This window comes from Scophthalmus maximus, chromosome 7 (genome assembly GCF_022379125.1).
Source record: "Scophthalmus maximus strain ysfricsl-2021 chromosome 7, ASM2237912v1, whole genome shotgun sequence".
NCBI lineage: Eukaryota > Metazoa > Chordata > Actinopteri > Pleuronectiformes > Scophthalmidae > Scophthalmus > Scophthalmus maximus.
In genome coordinates, this window is record NC_061521.1 from 5,110,026 (window position 1) to 5,134,384 (window position 24,359).

At 42.9% G+C, this 24,359-nt stretch overlaps 2 protein-coding genes across 6 annotated transcripts in view; one reads left to right on the top strand and one right to left on the bottom strand.

Moving 5' to 3' along the window:
* lsp1a (lymphocyte specific protein 1 a) overlaps positions 1 to 19,682 on the top strand; it is a 58,073-nt gene extending 38,391 nt beyond the window's left edge. For 3 of the 4 annotated variants that reach the window (XM_047333198.1, XM_035642343.2, XM_047333199.1), the window contains 4 exons: positions 1,334 to 1,415; positions 2,907 to 3,035; positions 10,890 to 10,979; positions 11,340 to 11,429. In XM_047333198.1, the coding sequence (XP_047189154.1) occupies positions 1,334 to 1,415; positions 2,907 to 3,035; positions 10,890 to 10,979; positions 11,340 to 11,429 (391 nt within the window). Of the gene's footprint in view, positions 1 to 1,333; positions 1,416 to 2,906; positions 3,036 to 10,889; positions 10,980 to 11,339; positions 11,430 to 18,828 lie in introns of those variants that run through there. The other variant, XM_035642342.2, reaches the window with a different exon arrangement.
* Positions 11,661 to 22,203, bottom strand: prr33 (proline rich 33). 2 transcript variants are annotated; one of them, XM_035642341.1, is made up of 4 exons: positions 22,046 to 22,203; positions 21,607 to 21,654; positions 14,990 to 17,750; positions 11,661 to 11,957 (listed from the first exon to the last, which is right to left on the bottom strand). In XM_035642341.1, the coding sequence occupies exons 3-4, from the start codon at positions 17,733 to 17,735 to the stop codon at positions 11,671 to 11,673; spliced, it is 3,033 nt and encodes a 1,010-aa protein (XP_035498234.1). In that variant the 5' UTR covers positions 17,736 to 17,750; positions 21,607 to 21,654; positions 22,046 to 22,203; the 3' UTR covers positions 11,661 to 11,670. The 2 variants fall into 2 exon arrangements, with proteins under 2 accessions (XP_035498234.1, XP_035498233.1); XM_035642340.1 differs by lacking the exon at positions 11,661 to 11,957 and having other exon boundaries at positions 14,132 to 17,750; positions 22,046 to 22,199.
* Between the last annotated feature and the right edge of the window lie 2,156 nt (positions 22,204 to 24,359).

A 24,359-nucleotide genomic window follows, 5' to 3' on the forward strand; every position in this document is an offset into this window, starting at 1 on the left:
GAGCTTTGTCAGTGTGTTTCTGGAGCACTGTCTGCCTGTCTCCTCGGCAGCCTGGCTTCTCCCCGTACCTCATCTTCATCGTTAGTTTCGAGCCATCAATGCGGTGGGTTGCCTCATCTTACAGACTCTAAGCTGCTAATTATAAAAAATAAAAAAAATATCTAAATATATATTGAAGTAAACTAATGTAAACTAATCTTTTTAAGGTTGTAGTTGAGAGTTTCCCCCTCTCTTTGTATTTGGGTGTGTTAATGTTGGGGCTGCCGCTATCTCAAAAACTGGAACCTTTAACTCCTTGATCATGACAGACAATATTTTTTTCCCATTGCTCATTTAAGAAAGCTGACACCAATAAATGTATTCTTTGTTTAAATTTTCCAATGGACAATAAATCATAGATGTTTGCTTCTGGCTGCTAGCAGTAGCTTTAGCAACATGGCTACCACTATCAGCCTGGCTCATGTCTGGCGACTGAAGAAAACAAGAAAAAACTTTTGTGCTATGACAAAGGTAGAGGAAAGTATATTGTATTAATAGGTAGGGAGGTTTTCACTCACTGATATAGTAGAAATTATCCTAACTGAACATTGGTCATGTCCCGTTGCTCTTTTCATAGTTGGAGTGGTAAAAATCCACTGCATGGGTCGGCCAATTGTCTGTAAATGACACCATGAAGTTTTCCCCATCTCTGTCAGTCTTCCGCGTGTGCCTGTCGTTCAGGGTGATCATGACAACATACTGCATGCATGATCAGACACTGGGCTCACTTCACCGAAATCCTCTGTAAATGTTCATGCCCAGCAGCTGACAGAATTGCATAGTGAAAGCTAGGCTCATAGGGAACTAGTCTCAACACAGATTACGTCAGTGTTTTATTACTGTACGTTGTGCAAAGTGCATGTACTTCGTAATGAAAAGTTAAAAACCTACATTTTGCCACTTTATGAGTTACAAAGAATTGTTGAAAATTCTTGAGATCTGAAAGTTTTCAAAGATACCAAATATATCAGGCTAAATTAAGGATAATTTTTTCTGACATGATGCACAAAGCTTCAAGAATAGTTCCATTTAATGGAATGATAACCCATTAAAACACAATAGTCTTGGGTTTTTGTTGCACATCACTGAAACAAGATGACACAAACTGTGATGTAATGGCATGGTGTGGGGAGGGGTTTATCACTTCAAATTGACTAAGGTGGTATTTAAGGACGAAATGGTGGTTCTTGAGGGTAAGAAAATCAACATTTAAAGAAGATCATGCCTTTATCTGATCCCAGATTTGCATCCCTGGTTTAACTGGTTGCCTTATTGGTTGTTTTGTTTTGATCAGCAACAGCTTTAAGAAGACACAGCCTCTCATCCTGATGTCCAAGATTGACGACAAGCTTGAGCAGTACGCCCATGCTGTGGAGGTCAGCTTACACACACACAGTTCACAAAGTCACATTTTATATAACATCCTTTGAGGTCCATACTAAATCATTGAACATACATGACATGGCACTTGACATAGCAGTCAACAATTTTACTTTGTCTAGTTCTATCAGCTCTGGTGTAGCAACAAGTCTCTACTTCATGAATTCTCCTTCTAAATTCAGTTTGTCTCAGTATGTATGGTATTGTGAAAGTTACTTGTTGGGCACCAAACTCCGCTGATGAACGTTTACTCTATCCAAGTGCATTTGTTGTTGTAACTCACAAGGTTTAGCTGCATTTGTTGAGTTTAGTTGCACATTTCTATCTGTAATGATGCTCAAGTTCACAGCAACTAAGGCAAAAAGGGAGACATGACAGCTCCCAAAACAGAGGGCAAAATGTCTTGATTGGCCCCGATTTATCATTTAGACCTTTGCTCTTATTTTCTTGTTCTCTCTCCCCTATTTTCCTGTCTCCTGACACCTCTGGTATTCTCACACTTGTTGATTTGCTTTCCTGTTTGCCTTTTAAGATGCAGCTGTGGACGCTACTTGGGGTCAGACTCTGTTACCAACTTCTGGGTGCAGACTCTGTCTTTTCCAGCTGGAAACGTATGCTCTGTAGTTCCAACTGAGGAATAAAACTTGCAAAGACAATGTGATTGTTGACACATTTCTTTCTTACTGGGAAACTCAAAGAATTTCCACTACAGTTACTGGCTGCAACATAGGCCATAAAGCCGCACTCCTCCATGTTAGTTGATGGAACATTTCCCATACTAAATAGCGGTAGTAAGTAAACAATACATATTTTTGTCCAAAAGATGGTTTCTGTCATATAACATAGTTCTATCACATGTTCAAATGCTCAAATTTCTAATAAGCTTAAGCACCCAATTTCGAGATATTTCCTATTTTTGTACATTGGAAGTGGAGACATGTCGTCCATACATAGTCATTAGTCAGCAATGACGTGTGTGTGTGCAGAAAAACAACAAAAACTTTTGTTGAGAATTTTTAATGTTGTTTGCCTTTTTTTTTACATTTGTGACTTTGTGTGCCACAGTTGACATTTTCTCTCATTCCCCTGCCAGAGCTCAGTCTGCAGGATGCTTTCATCAAATACAGATACTGACACACCCCTCAAACTGCTGAGACAAAAAGCATTTGCCCAGAGACCTTTTTTTTGTTCTTTTCTAATGAAAAATCTTGCGACAGTAAGTTAAATAAATGTTAAGAGAACTGTGGGTCGGTGGTTCGCTCAATCCGCATGCCGAAGTGTCCTTGAGCAAGACACTTAATGCCACTTGACTGCTGTACTGGCAGAACATGAATGAAACAGAAGAGGCACAGTAAATAGCAGCATTGAATGAATGTTTGTGAATGGGTGAAAGTGACCTATATACCTGGATACTAGATCACTTTGATATCCGTTTTAATTTGTGTGCACAGCTCTAATTCAGATTTATTTTTATGCATAACTCTCAGGAGGCACAGGCAGTGAAGGCATCGATGACAGACCTGCCCAGCTCACCTGAGGTCATTTCCTCCAAGAAGAACCTGTTTGAAGCCGGAGAGGCCTGGAGTCAGAGTCCAACCAAGGGAGCAACCTGCAAGGTCAGAAAACTTACAGGGACAATTCCTGCTCTCACACAAAAACTTTTGTATCGGCTGAATGATGAACCTGTTGCTTTAAGGGGCTCTGAGTGAGAGATTTCAAACTGTCATGCTTTAGTGACTCCTAGTGGTTTCACAAATACTTGCCAAAACGCCACACACGCTGAGATGAACTGGTGAAAAGTAACAAAATAGATGGGAAAAAAGGCAAAATTGAGTCATAATGCCACTTAAATAATTTCAAAGATGAAAACACACACCTACAAAAATCTATCTTGTTCAAATACATCCATATGTGCACTATTTTTAAATTCAAGCCCTTTTAGATTAACTTTGTGGATTGATACAATGTGAGAATAATTTAACTCATAATTTTCTAAACTGATTTAAGTCTTGTGCATTATAAATAACGATTCAGAGAATTAAATCGCTACAAGGTGGAACAAGACCTGCATTTCCGTCTCGCATGATTTACATTGCGCGGCTGTGGTCATTATGTTAATGTGACAGAATTCAATTCAGACTCGTTTTTTATTAAACCTTTGCTCAGATTGTTTCTCGGATAACTTAAAATCCAGATGTGTGACAACTAAAATCCTTTATCCTGTTAAAATAAATTGGTAAAACCACCAAGTTCTTAAAAGTACCACACACCCTGCCCCCCACACACCTTCGCTGCCTCCAATGCTCCCGCCCCTCCTCCCCCCTCTCTTCCCTGTGGTGAGCACACCGGATCCAATCCCCCCACCTTCACAACACCTACATCCCCCCACAGACAGTCAGAACCCCCTCCCCCACTGGACTGTGACAACGGCCCAGGTGAAGAGACAGTTGGAGAGACTTCACCAACGCAAGGCTGCGGGACCTACGGGCATCAGCCCCAGGGTTCTGAAGACTTGCGCCAGCCAGCTGTGTGCTGTTCTCCAGCATCTCTTCAACCTGAGCCTGAGCCTGGAACAGGTACCGGTGCTGTGGAAGACGTCCTGCCTCATTCCTGTTCCGAAGAAGTCAACTCCATCCTGACTCAACGACTACCGACCAGTTGCCCACACATTCTCATGTGATGAAGGTGCTGAAGGTGCTGGAGAGGCTGGTCTTGGCCCACCTGAGGCCACAGGTGAGATCGTCGCTCGACCCTCTACAGTTTGCCTATTAGCCTCTTCTGGGGATGGACGACGCTGTCATCTATCTGCTGCAGCGGGCCCATTCGCATCTGGATGGTGTTGGCAGGACTGTGAGAATCACTTTCTTTGATTTTTCCAGTGCTTTCAACACCATCCAGCCACTGCTACTGGGTGACAAGCTGCGGTTGATGGGTGTCGGCGCGTCCACTATCTCCTGGATCGCTAACTACCTGACAGGGAGGCCACAGTTTGTACGACTGGGCCGTGTTCTGTCTGACATGGTGGTGAGTGGTATAGGAGCTCCACAGGGGACTGTGCTGTCTCCTTTCCTGTTCACAGTATACACCACTGACTCTAAGTACAACTCTAAGAGTTGTGCCACTTGCAGAAGTTCTCTGATGACTCTGCAGTGGTTGGGTGTATACGGGATGGACAGGAGGGAGAGTACAGAGCACTGGTGGACAGGTTTGTGGAGTGGGCGGGAACAAATCACCTGCTGCTGAATGTGGACAAGACCAGAGAGATGGTGATCGACTTCAGGAGGAAGAGAACAGCTTCACAGCCCCTTTTCATTCTGGGGGAGGAGGTGGAGACAGTGGAGGACTACAAGTACCTGGGAGTCAACATCGACAATGGACTTAACTGGAAAACCAACACCCTGACTGTGTACAAGAAGGGAATGAGCAGACTCTACTTCCTGAGGAAGCTGAGATCCTTCAATGTCTGCAGCAGGATGTTGGAGATGTTCTATCAGTCTGTTGTTGCCAGTGTACTGTTCTTCACTGTGGTCTGCTGGGGGAGCAGCAGGCTGCAAGATGGACGCGTTTGAAACTGTGGTGGAGAGGAGGACTATGAACAAACTGTCATCCATCCTGGATAACCCGGACCATCCTCTCCACCTCACACTGGGCAGACAGCTGAGCCCCTTTCTTCAATAGGCTGATTCAGCTTCGCTGTCACAAAGAATGTTACAGGAAATCGTTCCTGCCACAAGCAATGTGTGATGTGTGCTATGTGAAACGTTCTGCTGCTACACCAGAATTTCCCAGCTTGGGATGAATAAAGTATTTATCTATCTATCTATCTATCTAAAAGTATATTGTAAAAAAAGTGACATAACACTGTTTTAGAGTCAATGTTGACTCTTCTTCGCCACTGACATGCGACCAAACGAAGAGTAATTACTTGATTAAAATGATGGATTTCTCGAGGTTTAAAAACGTTGGAAACATTTTGGTTACATACACAACTCAACAACATGTATAACTCATGTATAGTTAATTTAGGACATTTTAACGTGGAAAGGTTACATCTCATCTCATCTTCAACCGCTTATCCGTGGTCGGGTCGCGGGGGCAGCAGCTTCAGTAGGGGGCCCCAAACTTCCCTTTCCCGGGCCACATTAACCAGGTCTGACTGGGGGATCCCGAGGCGTTCCCAGGCCAGTGTGGAGATATAATCTCTCCACCTAGTCCTGGGTCTACCCCGAGGTCTCTTCCCAGCTGGACGTGCCTGGAACACCTCCCAGGGGAGGCGCCCAGGGGGCATCCTTACCAGATGCCCGAACCACCTCAACTGTCTCCTTTCTACGCAAAGGAGCAGCGGCTCTACTCCGAGCTCCTCACGGATGACTGAGCTTCTCACCCTATCTCTAAGGGAGACCCCAGCCACCTTTCTAAGGAAACCCATTTCGGCCGCTTGTACTCGCAATCTCGTTTTTTCGGTCACGACCCATCCTTCATGACCATAGGTGAGGGTAGGAACAAAGATTGACCGGTAGATCGAGAGCTTTGCCTTCCGGCTCAGCTCCCTTTTTGTCACAACGGTGCGGCAAAGCGAATGCAATACCGCCCCCGCTACTCCAATTCTACGGCCAATCTCACGCTCCAGTGTCCCCTCACTCGCAAACAAGACCCCGAGGTACTTGAACTCCTTTACTTGAGGTAAGGGCAAATTTCCCTACCCGGAGTAGAAAATCCACCGGTTTCCTGCTGAGAACCATGGCCTCAGATTTTGAGGTGCTGATTCTCATCCCAACCGCTCCACACTCGGCTGCGAACTGATCCAGTGAGTGCTGAAGATCACAGAGCGATGTTGCCATCAGGACCACATCATCTGCAAAAAGCAGTGATGAGATCCCCAGGCCACCGAGCTGCATCCCACCCCACCACGACTACGCCTCGATATCCTGTCCATGAATATCACAAACAGGATTGGTGACAAAGCGCACCCCTGGCGGAGACCAACCCCCACCGGGAACGAATCCGACTTACTGCCGAGAACCCGGACACAGCTATTGCTTTGAGTATACAGGGATTGGATGGCCCCAAGAAGTGACCCCCTCACCCCATACTCCCTCAGCACCTCCCACAGTATCTCCCGGGGGACCCGGTCATACGCCTTCTCCAAATCCACAAAGCACATGTAGACTGGATGGGCATACTCCCAGGCCCCCTCCAGGATCCTTGCAAGGGTAAAGAGCTGGTCCGTTGTTCCACGTCCAGGACGGAATCCACATTGTTCCTCTTCAATCTGAGGTTCGACTATTGGCCGAACCCTCCTTTCCAGCACCTTGGAGTAGACTTTACCCGGGAGGCTGAGAAGTGTGATACCCCTGTAATTGGCACACACTCTCTGGTCCCCCTTTTTGAACAGGGGAACCAACCGCCACTCGTTTGGCACTGTACCCGACCTCCACGCAATGTTGCAGAGACGTGTCAACCAAGACAGCCCCTCCACACCCAAAGCTTTCAACATTTCTGGGCGGATCTCATCAACCCCTGGGGCTTTGCCACTGTGAAGTTGTTTGACTACCACAGTGACCTCCGCCAGGGAAAATGACGATGATCCTCCATCAGCCTCCAGCTCTGCCTCTACCATAGAGGGCGTGTTAGTCAGATTCAGGAGTTCCTCAAAATGCTCCTTCCACCGCCCGATTACCTCCTCAGTTGAGGTCAACAGTGTCCCATCCTTACTGTACACAGCGTGGATGGTTCCCCGTTTCCCCCTCCTGAGATGTCGAATGGTTTTCCAGAAGCATCTTGGTGCCGACCTAAAGTCCTTCTCCATGACTTCTCCGAACTTCTCCCACATCCACTGTTTTGCCTCTGACACGGCAGAGGCTGCAGCCCTTCGGGCCCGTCGGTACCTTGCAACTGCTTCCGGAGTCCTCTGGGATAACATATCCCTAAAGGACTCCTTCTTCAGTAGGACAGCTTCCCTGACCACCGGTGTCCACCACGGAGTTCGAGGGTTACCGCCCCTTGAGGCACCTAAGACCTTGAGACCACAGCTCACCGCCGCAGCTTCAGCAATGGAAGCTTTGAACATTTCCCACTCGGGTTCAATGCCCCCAACCTCCACAGGAATGCCAGAAAAGCTCCGCCGGAGGTGTGAGTTGAAAATCTCCTGGATGGGGGCCTCCTCCAGACGTTCCCAGTTCACCCGCACTACAACCCGTTTGGGCTTACCAGGTCTATCCAGAGTCTTCCCCCACCCCCGGATCCAACTCACCACCAGATGATGATCAGTTGACAGCTCCGCCCCTCTCTTCACCCGAGTGTCCAAAACATGTGGCCTCAGATCAGATGAAACGATCACAAAATCGATCATCGACCTTTGGCCTAGGGTGCTCTGGTACCATGTACACTTATGAGCATCCTTATGTTCGAACATGGTGTTCATTATAGACAAGCCATGGCTAGCACAGAAGTCTAATAACAAACAACCACTTGGGTTCCGATCAGGGAGGCCGTTCTTCCCAATCACGCCTCTCCAGGTGTCTCCATCATTGCCCACGGTGTTGAAGTCTCCCAGCAGAACAACGGAGTCCCCTACTGGGGTCCTTTGCAGGACTCCATTCAGGGTCTCCAAAAAGGCCGAATACTCTGAACTCCTGTTTGGTGCATATGCACAAACAACAGTCATAGTTTTCCCCCCCACCACCCGAAGGCGTAGGGAGGCGACCCTTTTGTCCACCGGGGTAAACTCCAACACAGCGGCGCTCAGCCGGGGGTTTGTGAGTATCCCCACACCCGCCCGTCGCCTCTCCCCCTGGGCAACTCCAGAGAAAAAAAGAGACCAACCCCTATCCAGGAGTACAGTTCCAGAACCGAAACTGTGCGTAGAGGTAAGCCCCACCAGATCCAACTGGTAGCGCTCCACCTCCCGCACAAGCTCCGGCTCCTTCCCCCACAGAGATGTGACGTTCCACGTCCCCAGAGCCAGCTTCTGCAGCCCAGGTCCGGTTCGTCGAGGTCCCCGACCTCCACTGCCACCCGTGTGGCAGCGCACCCGACACCAGCGGTTCTTCCTATGAGTGGTGGGCCCACAGGATGGAGAGGAGGTAGGTGCCACGTAGCTTTTTCGGGCTGTGCCCGGCCGGGCTCCGTGGCAAACCCGGCCACTAGGCGCTCGCCGACAAGCCAGCCGCCTGGGCCTAGCTCCAGACGGGGGCCCCGGGCTTCCTCCGGGCTGGGTCCCTTTTCCTCTTCCTCTGTTGTCCATGGTGTCTTTGTTGAACCATACTTAGTTTGGCCCCTCGCCTGAGACCACTCTGCCATGGGAAACCCTACCAGGAGCACTAGGCTCCAGACAACACAGCCCTCAGGTTCATAGGGACACACAAACCCCTCCACCACGGTAAGGTGATGGTTCCCGGAGAGGGGAAAGGTTACATGTTATACCTTAAATGAGCTGTAACAGCTGCAACATAGGTGTGAACTCAGAGCTGCAACCAAACCCACTGGCACAAACAGATCAGTCAGTGGGAACATGTTTGTTGACCTCAGAGCTACAACGTCACATGTCTGCTTATATCCTGGCAACAGATCTTTCTCTATTTGTTAAATATAAATGAGTTTAATTGGGGTTCTCTGGTATAAACAAACAGAGAATAGTGGTAATGAGCTCTTAACTGATGAAGTCCAGGATTTCCTGAAATTAGCGATCAATGTTCTGTGTTGGTTTCCAGAGCACTGTGAAAATATTAGTTAAATTTGTTGTAATAATTCAAAGCACTCAAACGTTTCTAGTCAAATAAATTGATATTATTTGTATTAATATTAATTAAGTTGTACTTGAACCCCTTAGTTTACATGAGTTGAATCACAATTGAGTTCCAATGTAATGCTCTGGTTGAGTCACCTCACCTTGTGTAACAATTTGAATTCAGTTAACTGAACTTGAGAAAAGCTAAATTATGGATCAGGACGCTGATGGTCTGAAGGTGGGCGTAGCCAACCTGATCACCCAGTGGGTAAAAGGCCCCTCTGACTACAGCAGACAATCGCTCTGCAGACCAACAGTAAGTCACAATCACAACATGAAATTTGCGTGAATCGCAACACTTCCTAGAGTTGAAATATTTGGTGACCCGTTTGACGCAATAGCCAATTACCATTGAGATCGTACAACAGTCACTGTCATCAGACGTCCTGTATCAGAAACAGAGGATAACTATTGTCACTGTGTTTGGGCAGCCCAAGCTTTCTGATACAAGATGCTATTTGTTTCGTGGCCGGGAAAAGGAGAGGGCTTGACAACAAGTGAGCAAGGAAGTTGGGCGCTAGCTTTAGCCCCAGTTAGCACAACCGCTTTGTGTGGCTTCCCCATTCATTCCTGTCTGCCTCTTTTTCATTCAACAGTTCATGTGTGTGTGTTTGTGTGTGTGTGTGTATGTGTTTGTGTTCGAATCTGGTTTGTCAGAGAAAGTGGAAGGAAGAATGGGCAATGATACATTATTTGCGCAAATGAAGCAAATAAGCACAAATGTTTCAGGGAACATTAGTATGAACAATTTCTGTAATTCCTGAGATGGAGTCAACCCTGTCTGGGGGTAACAGGTTCCGCTGAACTGAGGAACTGAGTGTAGAAACTGAGCTGACTGTCCTTTGTTCAGGTTGCAGCTTTGTGGGTTGGTGATGTGAGGTTTTGCTCTTGTGGAGAAACAACAAATGTGAATACAGCTTCTTATCTTTTTTTAAAAGCAGTACCTGATTGATGACTTCACTTGGATCTGTTTAGGTGTATTCAAATTATTTAAAAGAATAAATTAATAATAATTGGAAACCACAGAAAATATATGCTAACAGGTGTTTATCGATCTTTTTTATGTGTCATTTGAATCTCACACAGAGATTCAGATGCCTGAGCTGCTGACATTCATAAATAAGTAGGAGCTCTCAGAAATGTCCCCAAATGTGTGTTCTGCTCTCAGAATATACCTTACCTTTCCATCAGTATTGATCAGTATTACCCATGCATTTGCAGGGGAGATTTCATCTGATGATGTGATTGATGACTTTGCACCAAGGAAGGCGATGAAGGTCATGATTTAAATTACTGTTATGCAACTGCGTGCAACAGTAGTGTGTTGTTCAGTTTGCGTTTTTGTGTGATATAGGATTTGTGCAATTTAGAGTTTTGTTTGTGTTTTGTTAGTAATATGTTATAATTTAATTGAGTAGGAATTTGATTCTTTACTTTATTTGTATCTTTATGCAACATTTTTTTCCTGTTCTTTGCGCTTTATTTTAATTGTTATGATTGTGTATAAGTTTGGTATTTCTGATTGTATATAATAATATAAAACGGCAATTAATTCTGAATAGTTGGAGGGTAACACAATTATTGTTTGTCCGTTGGGGGGTGGGGGGGGGCTCAGGTTTTAGCGCTTTACAAGCTAGAACCGCCACTACCTGTTAACACTGATTATTGATTGATTTATCAGGATGTGAAGCCTGGAGGTGTGATGCAGAAAAAAAACATGTGGGAGGTCATCGGAGACGCATCAGGGAGGCCCAGACAACGAACCAATAAGGTGAGTACGCGCACACAAATATACTCAATATACTAACGAACTTCTTCTTTCGATTGTTTACAGTGTTAAGCACAGAAAATCAGTTCTCCTCTCATCCCAGACTGTATATATGTTTTTATGCTGTTGAAGTTTTCATTCATGTTGATTTATCTCTGTGAAAAACTTTGTAGCAGTTTGTTTTAATAATATGAAAAAGTACAATTGTAGTTTATTAAATTTCCCAGTATAATCTTGCAAGCTGATAATACACAACAGAGTTCGGTCCATCATTTTCACTGCGTAATTAAATTTTTAACAGTTTTCATCAATACCAATATATCACATCACTCCTAAACTGACTATTGTGTTTTCTCTCCTCAGGGATCAGCAACTTGTAAAAAGTACAAATTTGTCGTCACTGGTCACGGCAAATATGAGAAAATCCCTGTGGACAAGGAGAACCACTGGTAAGTCGAGAGATTTTAAATAAGATAGAAAGATGCTGTCAGAGAAATGGCAGAAAAATGTAAGTCAAATCTAGTGAAGCTCTTTTTTTAGCTCCTTTTGTGCAGGACGGCGGTGCAGAGTACTTCACATAAAGAAAACAACACATGATAAAGTGATAAATATGATATTTATTTTTTTAAGCCAGTGCCTACTGGTCCCTGTGATGCTGCTGAGTTTCATCATCATCATGTGTCTTTTAATTTTTCTAATTTGGCTCTTGCGTCTTTTCTTCCTCGTTTTTGTTTATTTCGATCTGATGTAAAATGTTCTCTTTGGTGGAAAACATTTGGAAGAGGACAGCCTCCCACATCATTGTTGCCTTGGGAGCGTCTTTGGTATGGTTCTTGTCCTGAGTGGCAGGCGTGTCATCTGACTTTTCAGCCTTCTTCTCCTCATTCTGATCCTGCCCAGTGGTCTCCGTCTGAGAGCCAGTTTCTGGAAATTTGGGCTCCTCCTGCTCCACTACCATGTGCTTCTTGAGTCGTGACCAACCACTCAATTTTGATTTTACTCCCTTCGGCTTTTGTATGACCTTAAGAAGGGACTCGGCAGCTGGGAGGGACTCACTAATTTTTCAATTATTGGTGTGTGAGAGAGACTAAAAATGATTGAAAAAAAAATATTCCAGAACGTTCCAGTCAGGTACAGTCAAACAGATGAGTAAATTAGCATTCCACTCTCCCCAAAGTAATTTGTATTTGCAGCTTCACAAGAAATAGACAAAGAACAGAGAAATTTGTCATAGGGTTTATTTTGCAAGTGTCAACAGGATCCCATCTTCAGAGTAGGAAATGACAGAAAATCTACCCTCTGAGCTTCACATTGTCAAAAACTGTACCTAGATGAATCCATAGCTCCAGCACACACTAGAAATCAGATTAGAAGGAACATTATAAAACACCCAGCAGGTTTGAAAATAAAACTGGAAAAATACATTGCCCTGCCCTGCATCACAGTAAAACCATTCTGTGTCTTGATCTTTGACCCCACAGTTCAATATCTCACTGTCCTCCATCATGGCGGAGTCTCTTCAGCATTCATCTTCTATCACTACTTACACAAGCTTTTAGCTCGGGCTTGCTTCTTCAAGTCACAATGAAATCAATCACATTTTAATTTTCTTTCCAAATATTTGAGACTCTTGTCTACCCTACTGTGGAGGTAGACAGGAAGCATTCACTCACACGGGACGGTTAAGTGCAATACTGAGCGTAGGTCAACAATCGAAAATTTAACACCTGTGTCCAAAAAAAAAATGGACAACTTGGAGTTTAGATTGCAGCTAATGAAACACGTGCCATCACATACCTGATGTAAATGTTGAAATTAAAAAAAATTGTGTGACTTTTATCAAAAAAGTATGCAGCTTTGATGCTGTTTTGGTTTTATTTATTTTTTATCATCATTTTACTTTTTTACTTTCATTTCTTATTGTAATCTAATATCTAATCTAGCATTTTTATGTTTATTATTTTTGTTGTAGTGTAAAGCTCTTTGTAAAGTGGCATACAAATAAAGTTATTAATAGTCAGACAACTAAAAATCGCAGCAGACACACAACGAGTGTGTTCTTTCGTGATTCTCCTGTAGTTCTTTCTCTTTTTACATTTTAATGTATCACAGATGGAGGAGATGGAGAATAATAGAGGTGGATTTACAAACTTTAAGCTGATTGAGATTACGTAAAAAGACACTAAAGTATGAGGAATATCACCTTTCCTGTACTTTCATCAGGTCTTTCAGCAATTGCTCTTTACTATTTCAACTATAAATTCAAAAATAAATGCCCTTTTTCCCTGCCCATGTCACATTAAGGAATTTTTGCCCTTAAAATGTTACTTCATTGTGACTTTTAGAAAGTTCTTTCATAAAACATAACCATAAACAGCCTGAAAAAAAATTCAAATATCCTATCACTTTACATGTACATCCATTAACTAGTGAAAGGTCTTACCTTGAGGCAAGTAGCACCATTTTTAATAAAACTGGATATTTTAATGATCATTAAAGACCCAGTGTTCAATGTTTGTAATATTTTTGGCAGCATCTGGTGGTAAAGTTGCAAACCGCAAGCAGCTGAGCAGCCCCCTCCCTTTCCCTCCCCAAGCTCTGGCTTCTCAAACTTGTCAGACCGCTTGCACTGTCGAGCAACGGGGACACTTTATGGTGGCGCACCGCTGATTCCATGTCTGGTTTCCGGCAGCGCTGGAAATTCAATGCGAATGCGTGTATTCTGTGTCCGTTTTGTGCAATCATATTCAACACGACATAGCAAACATGGCGACTTACACAGAAGTCAGGTCAACCTAAAGAATTATATTTAACTCATTCGAAATTGACGGAAAAACATCGATTCTTTTTTTGCAGGTGATTATACATATATGAACACAGTTATAGACAATATATTCCATTTCTGTGAATAAGTTCTTCTAAATATTACACACTGTAGCTGTAAGAAACATGATTTCTCAGTGAGTAATGATTTGTCTTAAAACCATTTACTTTTCATCTATTTGTATTTTATAACTTTGCTAAAAGTTGATGTATTATACTAAAAAGCAGATTTTAGCTTTTGAACACTCTAAATCTTGAGTGAGATGCAGCATTTAAATAATCAGAGTCTTGGTTTCTCAGACAACATTTTCTTCACAATAACCAAAATACTGTAACAAAGTAACAATCTGTATTTATTGTGAACACGTGATGTATGGAACAAATGAGAAGCTCTGAAATTACATAAAACATAAAGGCTTTGATCTGATATGATGTCTGAATGACTTTAAGACAAATGTAGTTCTCTCTTTCCATCTAATCCACAAATACAAACATTTAACATCCAGACAATCAGTCACATAAATGCAACACAAAGCATATGGTAAAGTATAAAGTTAAGGCCATCATTCATTTAACACAGAGACTAAGACTCCAGACCTGTACATAATTTCTGTTGCAAATATTTCTGCTGCTGTACATTCAACATAAACTTTTTGTCTCTACATTTTCAATTTGGCACTTCACATTAGATGTAACCTAAGGAGCAGCGAACCCCCTTGCGGTTCTATTAAAGTCTTTTGGTTCCTCTTCTTTACCTTTCCGCCCAATCAGACCCATTTCAAACACAGTTGAAATTTTCGTCATCGGCCTTGATGCTGCCTCTTTTAGCCTTTTTGCATCAAACTTCGGACTAAAGAGTAGCACAGGAAGCCGGTATGCAAATGAAGGTATCTCTTTCAGCTCGTCATTTGGCTCTTGCGTCTTTTCTTCCTCGTTTTTGTTTATTTCGATCTGATGTAAAATGTTCTCTTTGGTGGAAAACATTTGGAAGAGGACAGCCTCCCACATCATTGTTGCCTTGGGAGCGTCTTTGGTATGGTTCTTGTCCTGAGTGGCAGGCGTGTCATCTGACTTTTCAGCCTTCTTCTCCTCATTCTGATCCTGCCCAGTGGTCTCCGTCTGAGAGCCAGTTTCTGGAAATTTGGGCTCCTCCTGCTCCACTACCATGTGCTTCTTGAGTCGTGACCAACCACTCAATTTTGATTTTACTCCCTTCGGCTTTTGTATGACCTTAAGAAGGGACTCGGCAGCTGGGAGGGACTCAATGCCTTCTTTTTTCTGAAGTGCAGTTTTTATTGTTGGTTCTGCTGCCTTATTTTTCCCTTCATCTTTACTTACTGTTGATTGCGCAGCAGGTGCTTTAGCAGGGGCTGCTGAGCTTGGCTTTGAGCCTCCAGCTTTAGTTGTAGTGGCAGTTACGGGTTTCACTGACTCATTTTGTTGTGTGAGGTCAGCTTTTGCCTCAGTTCCAGCTTTCTGTTCGGCAGTCTGGACTTTATCTTTGCCTAAAAGTTTCCTTACTGCCTTCAGAGGGTCTCGATCACCACCTTTTGACAGGGGAGGTCTGGTTTCAGGCGTTTTTATTCTTGGTTTGATATCTTCTTGAACTGGTGTTCCCACCGTCTCAAGAGTCTTCAAATCTGCTGTTGGAGGTTTAGTCTTTGGTGATTCTTGAATCACCATTTCTTCTTGTTTTACACTAAACTGACTGGATACCGTATTTGTATGTAGTGTAAAAGGTGACCCTGAGGTGTCAGATGCCTGTGAAACAACAATAATAGGGATTGGGGGTGGGGCGGGAAACCCCTTATCTCTCAGATGAGGTTTATCTACATCTTTGGGGGTTTCTTTGACTTTAAACACCTCAGCTTCTGAAGGCTCTTTCACAGACAGTTCTTTGCTCTGTGTTTTACACTCTGCTGATTCCTCTTTTGTAACTTCAACCCCTTCTTTTGTTGATGTCTTAGAACCCGATATACCAAATGCTGGAGAGAAAGTTTTGATTCCACCATAAGCAGCATATTCCGCTGGTGTCAATCCACGATAAGGAGATTTTGACTTTTGAGCCACCTGGCTTGGGGTTTTAGGTCTCTGAAAGGCTACAGGTGATACACCAGTGGGTGTTTTTGGTCTTTTATAGCCATGTAATGTGGTCATAAGTTGTGACGCCTCGTAAGTTGGAGTCTTAGGCCTCTGATAGCTGTAAAAAGTCATTGCTGGTGTTGTTAGCTCAGATGTAGGAGTTTTGGGTCTATGAAAGGCAGCTGGGGCAGTTTGGTTATTTTGTCTTCCCAGAGCAGGCTCTGATTTTGACTTTTTTAAACTTTGTTGGATTGGTTTAGCTTCAGGTGTCACCTCTGAAAGAATGTCCCCATTCACTATTGTTTCAGTAGACTTAGGCTCACTAGTCATCACATTTTTGGAAGCAGGCAAACTGCTCATAGCAGAAGCCATATTTGGCGTCCTCTCTGGCTCTACTGTGATTGGTGACACTGCAAACAAGAGAGGATTGGCTTTTGAAATTTCAAATACAGGTGTTGTAGACCGGCCCACATGGTATGCTGGGGTTCTAGGCCGTCCTGTTGAAGTTCTTGATGTTTGGAACTCATAAGTCGATGTAACTCTGATTTCAGGTGTTGGAACTGCTATTTTAATGTCAGGTGTTGAGGTGGCTCTTTTGATTTCTGATGTTGGGGTGGCTCTCTTGATTTCAGGTGTTGGGGTGGCTCTCTTGTTTTCAAGTGTTGGGGTGGCTCTCTTGATTTCAGGTGTTGGGGTGACTCTTTTGATATCAGGTGTTGGGGTGGCTCTTTTGATTTCAGATGTTGGGGTTGCTCTCTTCATTTCAGGGGTAGGAGTTACAACTGTGACAACTGTAACATCTGTTGTGGTTGTAGTGGTGCTTTTAATTTCTGAAGTTGGTGTTTTTCTCTGGGGATCTGTGCCAAAGAAAGGAGACTTAGATGTCTGCGTTGTATTTCTTTTTACCTCAGACACTGGAGTCAAATCTTGTTTTGTTTCTTTTGGTATTTTATTTTGAGGTATCGTGCTGCCAATAGCAGTTAATTCCGCTGTGTCATACACTGGTGGGGTTCTGGATGTTTCATAGTAAGATGTGCTCGCTGTGTACATCCTAATTTGAGGGACATCAAACATCGGTTTGGGTGACTTTGAGGGTTCAGTTGCTCTAAAAGTTGGACGAGGACTTTTGGATTTGATGAACGGGGTCAACACAGTAAGAGGTCGAATCAAAGCTTGACCTCCTGCAGTTGAATATGGAGTTAGACCTCGACTCTTGGGTTTTGGCTGTGGAGTTGCTGCAGCAGCAGCAGGTCTTAGACCAGCATGATTTTCAGCAAATGTGCTTAAAGCTGGCTTTTTCAGCTCAGCAGCTGGCTTTGTCACCTCAGGTACAATATAAGGTGATAGAGATATTTTGGGTATTGCCTGTTGGGCAACTGGCCCGAGAACTGGGGAGACTCCAGAAAGGTTGGCCAATGGTGAATACGAAGGAACTGTGGTGACATGCTGCGAGTAAGAGTATGATGGGAATGCCACTGTCTGAGGAGAGAACCTTGCTGCTCTGCCATAAGCTGCACGCTGAGGGTAAGGGGAAGCCACATGTTGATAAAGTGGCCTGACAGTGAACCGTGGAGGCTGCTGGATGCCGAAAATGTTGGATGGTGTCTCTGGAGTCCGGGGAGGGGTGGAGTGGTCACTGTGCTCGAGGTCAGGACTTGCTTCATTCACAGGGGAAAGGCTGGAGCGAAAAGGTGCTGCGGACTGCGCCGCCTGAGCAGAGACATTTTTCTTAGCTGTTCTCTTGAGCAGCTTTTGAAGCCGAACGTTGTCCTTTCCAGGCTTGGGCAGCAGGGTTGGAGGGTACTGCTGGGAAAGCAGGCCCGGCTGGGTGACAGCAATAAAAGCAACAGCCATGAGCGCTGCAGCACCCTGTGAAGAAAAAAAGAAAAAAAAACTGTGAGAAAAGGTAGATTCATTGGCTGCAGGAACCAAAGCATTTGTCAAGTGTAAAGTTCTACAATTTGACCAAAACTTTGGACTGTATACATTTTGTTGCAAAGATTCCTGCAGCTATACATTCATATATATTTAGTTGTTTTTTTTCTTAAATTTGTATCACATAGTTTAAGTAGGAGTTAATCCAACCCTCTGGTTCCCCATCTTCAGTTTTTATTTTTAGTTTTTAAATTCAAACCCATTGTGAATACATACCAGTGAAATCCAATTTTTTTTTTAAATCCTGCCTCCTCTACTCCTGCTATCTCTGTTATCTGTTCCTAACCAAAATTCGATTGGTTTACAGTAAAGACACAGTAATTAATTAAATAAAATTTCCCCCCTCCAAAAGGCCTCAAAGTATCTCAAATCTTATTTGATGAAACATTTATGAAAACTGAAAACCCTCTGAAATGGGGCTTGAAACCATCCACTCTCTCTCCCTCATTGAGGAATTCTGAGACTACGATTATTCATGACATGCAAATGACACAGGCTGAGCACTGCTCACCAAAGCTGCTTGCGCTAGGTTGACCGGTGGAAGAATGTGCGCAACAAGATTGCTAGCGGCAACATTGGCGAGATTCAGACATAAAAATTTCACGAACTGCTAATGCTTACTGTCTGTTGACACAACTGCCGTCCTCTCATGGATGTGCTACCTTTGCACTGGAAGATTCCGTTTTCTTTCCATACATTTGCATATTCAACAGCGATTGGTTTTCTGTATTAGTGACGTACCAAATCTAGCTTGCCAGGACTCGTTTGAATTTCAAATTGCAGAGAAGTGCACAGAAATCTCCTACTCCAGAAGAGGAATGTGAAAAAACCTCTATAGTGACAACATTGCTCAAATACAAATAGTCCCTATTGTCAATGTCAGACATTTTAGAGGACAGAAACAGAAGAAAAACACTTTTTTGAGTGGAGGGGGACTTTAAAAGTCTTAAAACCTTAAGCTCCCCAAAAGGTAACTGAATATTTAACTTTTCTTTTTTGTCTTTTTTTGCAGATTTATGTCAAGGTGATTAATAAGCAGGTTTCATCTCTTCAGGTGGTTTCCACTTTGACCTCACGACATCTATCAGCTATTAAGATATCCATCAGGACCAGCTCTACAACAGTTACAGTTATAATATTTAATTTAGAATCAATAAATCACCTTTTCTGACTCTCAGTTGGACGTGTACAAACTCAACAGCTAAAGTCCCAAATGTCTATATTTGTTATTTGTTGTTCTCTTTGACATTCTGATTCTGTCATTGTGATCTTACTTATTCTATTTTTTTTTCTCATCATCCCCAGTTATTGATAATTTTATCATAGTATGTAGGGAATGTAAAACATTTACATTTTCCAAGCATGTAGAAATAAAAGACTATACAATGTTATCTCATCAATTCTGCACTTACACTTTGGCTAAAGAGCAAGCTCAAACACTTGTTCTTTTTACAGACACTTTTTCCATAATTGTGAAAGTAACATCGTTCATACTAAAAATAGTTGGTACTTATTTGGAGGAATAATGGAGGATTTCTATGAGATATTACATTGACACCTGATCTGTACAATCAACCTCTGTTACCTGTGTATGTTTTAGTTTGAACTAACTGGTTCCTTTAATTAATTAAAAATAGTTGGTACTTATTTGGAGGGATAATGGAGGATTTCTGTGAGATATTACATTGACAACTGATCTGTACAATCAAACTCTGTTACCTGTGTATGTTTTAGTTTTAACAAACTGGTTCCTTTAATTATGTCCCTAATTGCTTTACATTCACCTTCAATGTCCTTGAGATTTTTGCTGCATATGTGTTTGTAACTGCTTTTCTTACATAAATTAAAAAATAATTTTCTTCTTTAGTAGTGCCTTCCATTTTTCTCTCTTTGTGGTTTATAGTTAATGTTAAACAATCAAACTGCTGGAGCCTATAAACACGCAACATCATATCATTTTTCAATAATGTTATTTGTGTCCTCTGGTCCCAAGCAACATACCTGAACAATACTATTAGGTTATGGTCCTCAGAGGATGATTAATACTGGTCAAAATGTGCAATTCCAATCCACATATTATTATAAACTAAAATATTGTTTAGTCTGATGTAAAATTCCTCAGCCCCAGGAATTCTGTGAAATGTTTTCATGCTTCAAATGAACCTATAATACTAAGGTAACAACATAAGATTCTGTCGTTTGGGTTTCAGATATTTTCATGTGGCTGTCAAACACGTGTCTAACCTCCACACACACACACACACCAGACACACACACACACACACAAACACACACAAACACATCCTGTTTGTGTGAGTGCTGTTTATGAGAGTCACAGATCAGTGCTGCAGGCTGAAAAAGCAACAGGAGCATCGAGCTCAGCTCTTCCTGGATGATGTTACAGCCTCACAGCTGATCCTGGAAGCTTATTTTAGTTTGAAGGCAGAGAGGAGGCTGGCCAATAACCTGCATCCCCTTTTTAAGACTCAGGCTGTATCACTTTGGCAGAAAAATACTGGGATGCAGATGAGATCGAGCTCCTGCAGCTTCAGCTGCCTTTAGGGGAAGCGAAACAAACTCCCTGAAACAGGAGAACTTTGTAAGACATATGAATATTAACTGCTTTATGTTTCAACATCAACTTCAGTTGGATAAAGTGTACTCTTGCAGGTAGATTTCCATGTCTTTAGTATGGTGGCAAAAGAGCGCTGCAATGGCCCAAAACATTTGGGAGCAATCTACTGCAAATGAAGAATGTGCTGCAGGAAGCCTATACATTACCAGCAAACACTCTGCAAAAAGAGGACAAATTCAAAACCCAAAACACACAAATGGTAATCCAGTCAACACAACAGAACTTCTGTCGGACTCTAGGGTAGCGCTAAGCTCTGACCCAGAGACAGAGCTCCAACCTATGGACCAGGGTGTGAGGGAGTGAAGGGGCATCATAAAAACGTGGATATTCATTTTTGTTTCCCTTAGCTAGAAGGCGTCAACGAAATGTGGTTTCATCCTCTGGGTCCATGAACATTCAAAGCATATTAAATGAAAATATGGTTATTTTGTTGTAGAGATATCAAACCGTAGATTATGATATCTGAAATCAAAATATGTCCGTATTTGGTAAGATATCTAACTCTAAATCTAGGTCTTGGACTCACACACTGACCAATACCTCCAACCTTGCTTAACTTTGAATACTTAAAAGTAACTTAAAATACATTAGGCTTGTTTTATTTGTGTTTTCCTTAATAAGGATCTCAAATCTTTTACACCGGATGTCAGGAAACTGCACTCTGAGGGAAGATTGTAGGCCTCTACAGGTAACACTTCACATGGTACACTTCACAGGCTGGGCTTTATTTGTACAGCTGGAGTGCAGCTTTGTCATGTCAGGATCCTCTCGCATCATTTCCCACAAACATATACACATATAGACACATATGGTTTAATATCCAGGGTTAACTATGTATGTCACCTCAGTGAAATGTAGGCCAGATCTGGTTGTGTTTTAAAGACCTCCCCTCCCTCCCTCCCTGAATCTGATGCCTGACTGACACATGAGAGTTCACTCCTCCTTTTAAGGCTCTGGTAGGTTTGGTATTTGGAGCGCCTTCAGGATGAAAGTTCAAAAGAGGAAAGGGTAATAATAGCTGTGAAATAAAAGCCAAGCGGCTCCACAATGGCCTCCTTAAGTGAATGAATCCATCATTTACCTCCAGTGAAATTGTGTGGCTTCTCACTCAAATACAGCAAACCGTGAGTTTAAATGGAAACAGGAAGAACTTACCAGGTAAAAACTTGTTGCCAATGTCCAAAGCGCTCCAGACAGGTTCCCCTTGACATGACAAGAGAAAACACTGATTCAAGTTCAATGTAAAATACCAAACCTAACAAGGACAACTTTATTTCCCACAATTACACAGAATGAAGCAGAAAAGTGATCATCAGTCACTTGTGCCTCATTAAACCCAGGACAGATAATTGACAGGGCAGAGTGTTTTGAATTGGTATGGAGTAGAAACGATGCAAGGCTAACACTTAGCTCAGCCCAGTTGGTGCTTTAATGTTGCACTGAGGACTAGATAAATGAAAAACCCCATCTGCTCTCCAAACACACATCAGACCACTGGCTGCCAAGGTTGGGGGGTTCTCCATTCAACAGCAGCTGCTAACAGCTTCCCTGTGCTCTATCTTAAGTATAAAAGGTGCAATTATGGTGTGTTTACCTGTCCGACTGCTGCTTGGGGGGCGGCCGGCCGGCTGCTGCCTGCTTGTCCCAGCCCAGAGTGTTAGAGCAGCAGGTTCATGCTATGCTCAACTCGACCCCCCTTCCTACAAATGGAAGGAACAGACGCCATGGCATTCCAAAAATAAATCCCAGCCCTGCGAGCTGTGTGACAGCAAGTGTTGTCCTGACAGCACAGCAAAGCTGGGCGAGACGCAGACAGCACGGACACGCCATGGGACCTTGGGTTTCACTAAGTCAGGACTTTAAAAGTTGGGTCCGAGCGCCACCCAGGGGGCCTTAAAGGATGTATCAGTGATCTGATAATGGACTCCTCACTATTGTTCACAAAGATGAGAAGGGGTTTAATTTTGCATGATATGAATTCTATTGAAATAATCCTGATTAAGGAATTCTTGGGGATGTTTGTTGTGGTTAAAGAGGCTAATGATGAGAGTTACAGGTCCTTCATGGAGTCCTAAGGATTTCTGAGCAGGTGCATTCTTAAGAGTGCTCTAAGTTATGCTCAATCAGTTTGACATTTTACTCTACGTCACTGTTGTTGTTCCAGCCAGCTACACTAAATGATGAAGTGAAAAGCCAACCATATTCAGTCTCTTCTGTCCCAGTTGTGAAAAGAGGAGCAAGAAGAAGAGATATACAGTGGAAGTACAAACTCAGGCACCTCAGATGGTTATTTGGTTAGTTTAGGAAAGTTACAGAAATTGTCAGACAGAGCCCTTCCTAATCCAAAGATGACTGTGGTTTTCTCAAGGGGTTCAACAAGTCTGAAAAAAACTACAGGGTCCTTTTTGAAGCTCCAATGGGCGCATCAGGCATCACTGGTGTGATTAAAGGAAAAGATTCTTAAAGGGTTCCAAATGTCCGAGGGGTTATGAATCATGAATGAAATATGAATGGGCTTCTGCATATACCTGAGTGAACGGGATTGGGACAAGGGTTTTCAGGGCTCCTCAGTGAAGTTTTTTTAAACTGCATTCAAGTCAACATTCAAGTTGAATTTACGACTGGAAAAATTAAAGGCTCTGATATACCTGATGTGTGCTAACGTTAGAGTTATTGAAGTATTGAGATGGTTCCTGGATATTTAAGGGGGGTCCTTTATGTGGTCACAAAGCTCTTGGAGGGTTACTAATGGTCCTTCATGATGCCCTGAACTGTATCCCCTGATTTAAAAAGGGATTTCATAAGTATATCTGCAGGTTTCAGTAGTGTTCAGATGGGTTATGGGGTCCTTGTAGGGTTGCGTATGATTCAGGGGCGCTTTCAGGAGACAATAAGTTAGTTCCAGGTATCCTCAAGAGGATATTAGGGGTCATTCATGGGGATCAAATGATGTCACAGCATTTTCAATGGCTAGTGTTGAACCTTGTTTTTTTTAAGACACTTTACTGGGTTCCATGAGTCCTTAAGAGCGTTTTAGGGATCCCTCTGGTGCTTCCAGTAGTCTGGATGTAGTTTTCTTTGCAATTAAAGGTTTGTAGTGTTTGCCAGAATAAGAATGTTTAATTTGACCATATTGTTCACATGAAATTATCCAAATTAGACAACAACTGTTTCAAGTGGTTTGTTTAAGTGTTGTGTATTACAGCAGCTAGAGCAAAGTCATGTCAGTTCAACTGTAAATCATGAACAACAAAATCAAACAGTAGGTCCCTGGCCTATTTGTGCTTCAGGGACATGAAAACATTTGACACCCTGCCCATTTGGGTGGCCGGGGGTCTCTACTCTTAATTTTGTCATTGCAGCTCCCCCTGGAGGATATTAGAAGATCATTCAGAATTCCCAAACCAGTGAAAACCAGTCACTTCATGATGTATCTCATTCCAATCCAATTTGACTTATAAAAAAAAATATAACACTCAATAATCAAACATTTTACACGACAAAAAGAAAGCAAATATTAATTAGCAATAAAAAAAACTGATTGAGGTATGGTATCCATTGATTTTTGGGGATACAACTTTGGTCTGCCTGATTGATTTTTGCAAACCAGAGAGTCAAGAAAAGCCAGTTAAAAGACCACTTGAAAAAGATGGTTTTACATGTTGGATTCCTCCTAGGTCTTGCCCTCCTTTGACCAAACTGTACACTATGTTTATAGATTCTGAAACAGCACCTGCCTCTCCTCCCTGACGTCCAACGTCTCTTCTCACTCTAAACTGAAATTTGCTTGCCTAATGCAGTGCCCCCAGAATAGCAACCTGGGAGCTTCTTGGCTGCCCCATTCTCCAAACTTGAGCCTCCTTCCTTAGCATTCAACCCTTCCATCTCCTTTTTGAGTGCCAGCGGTG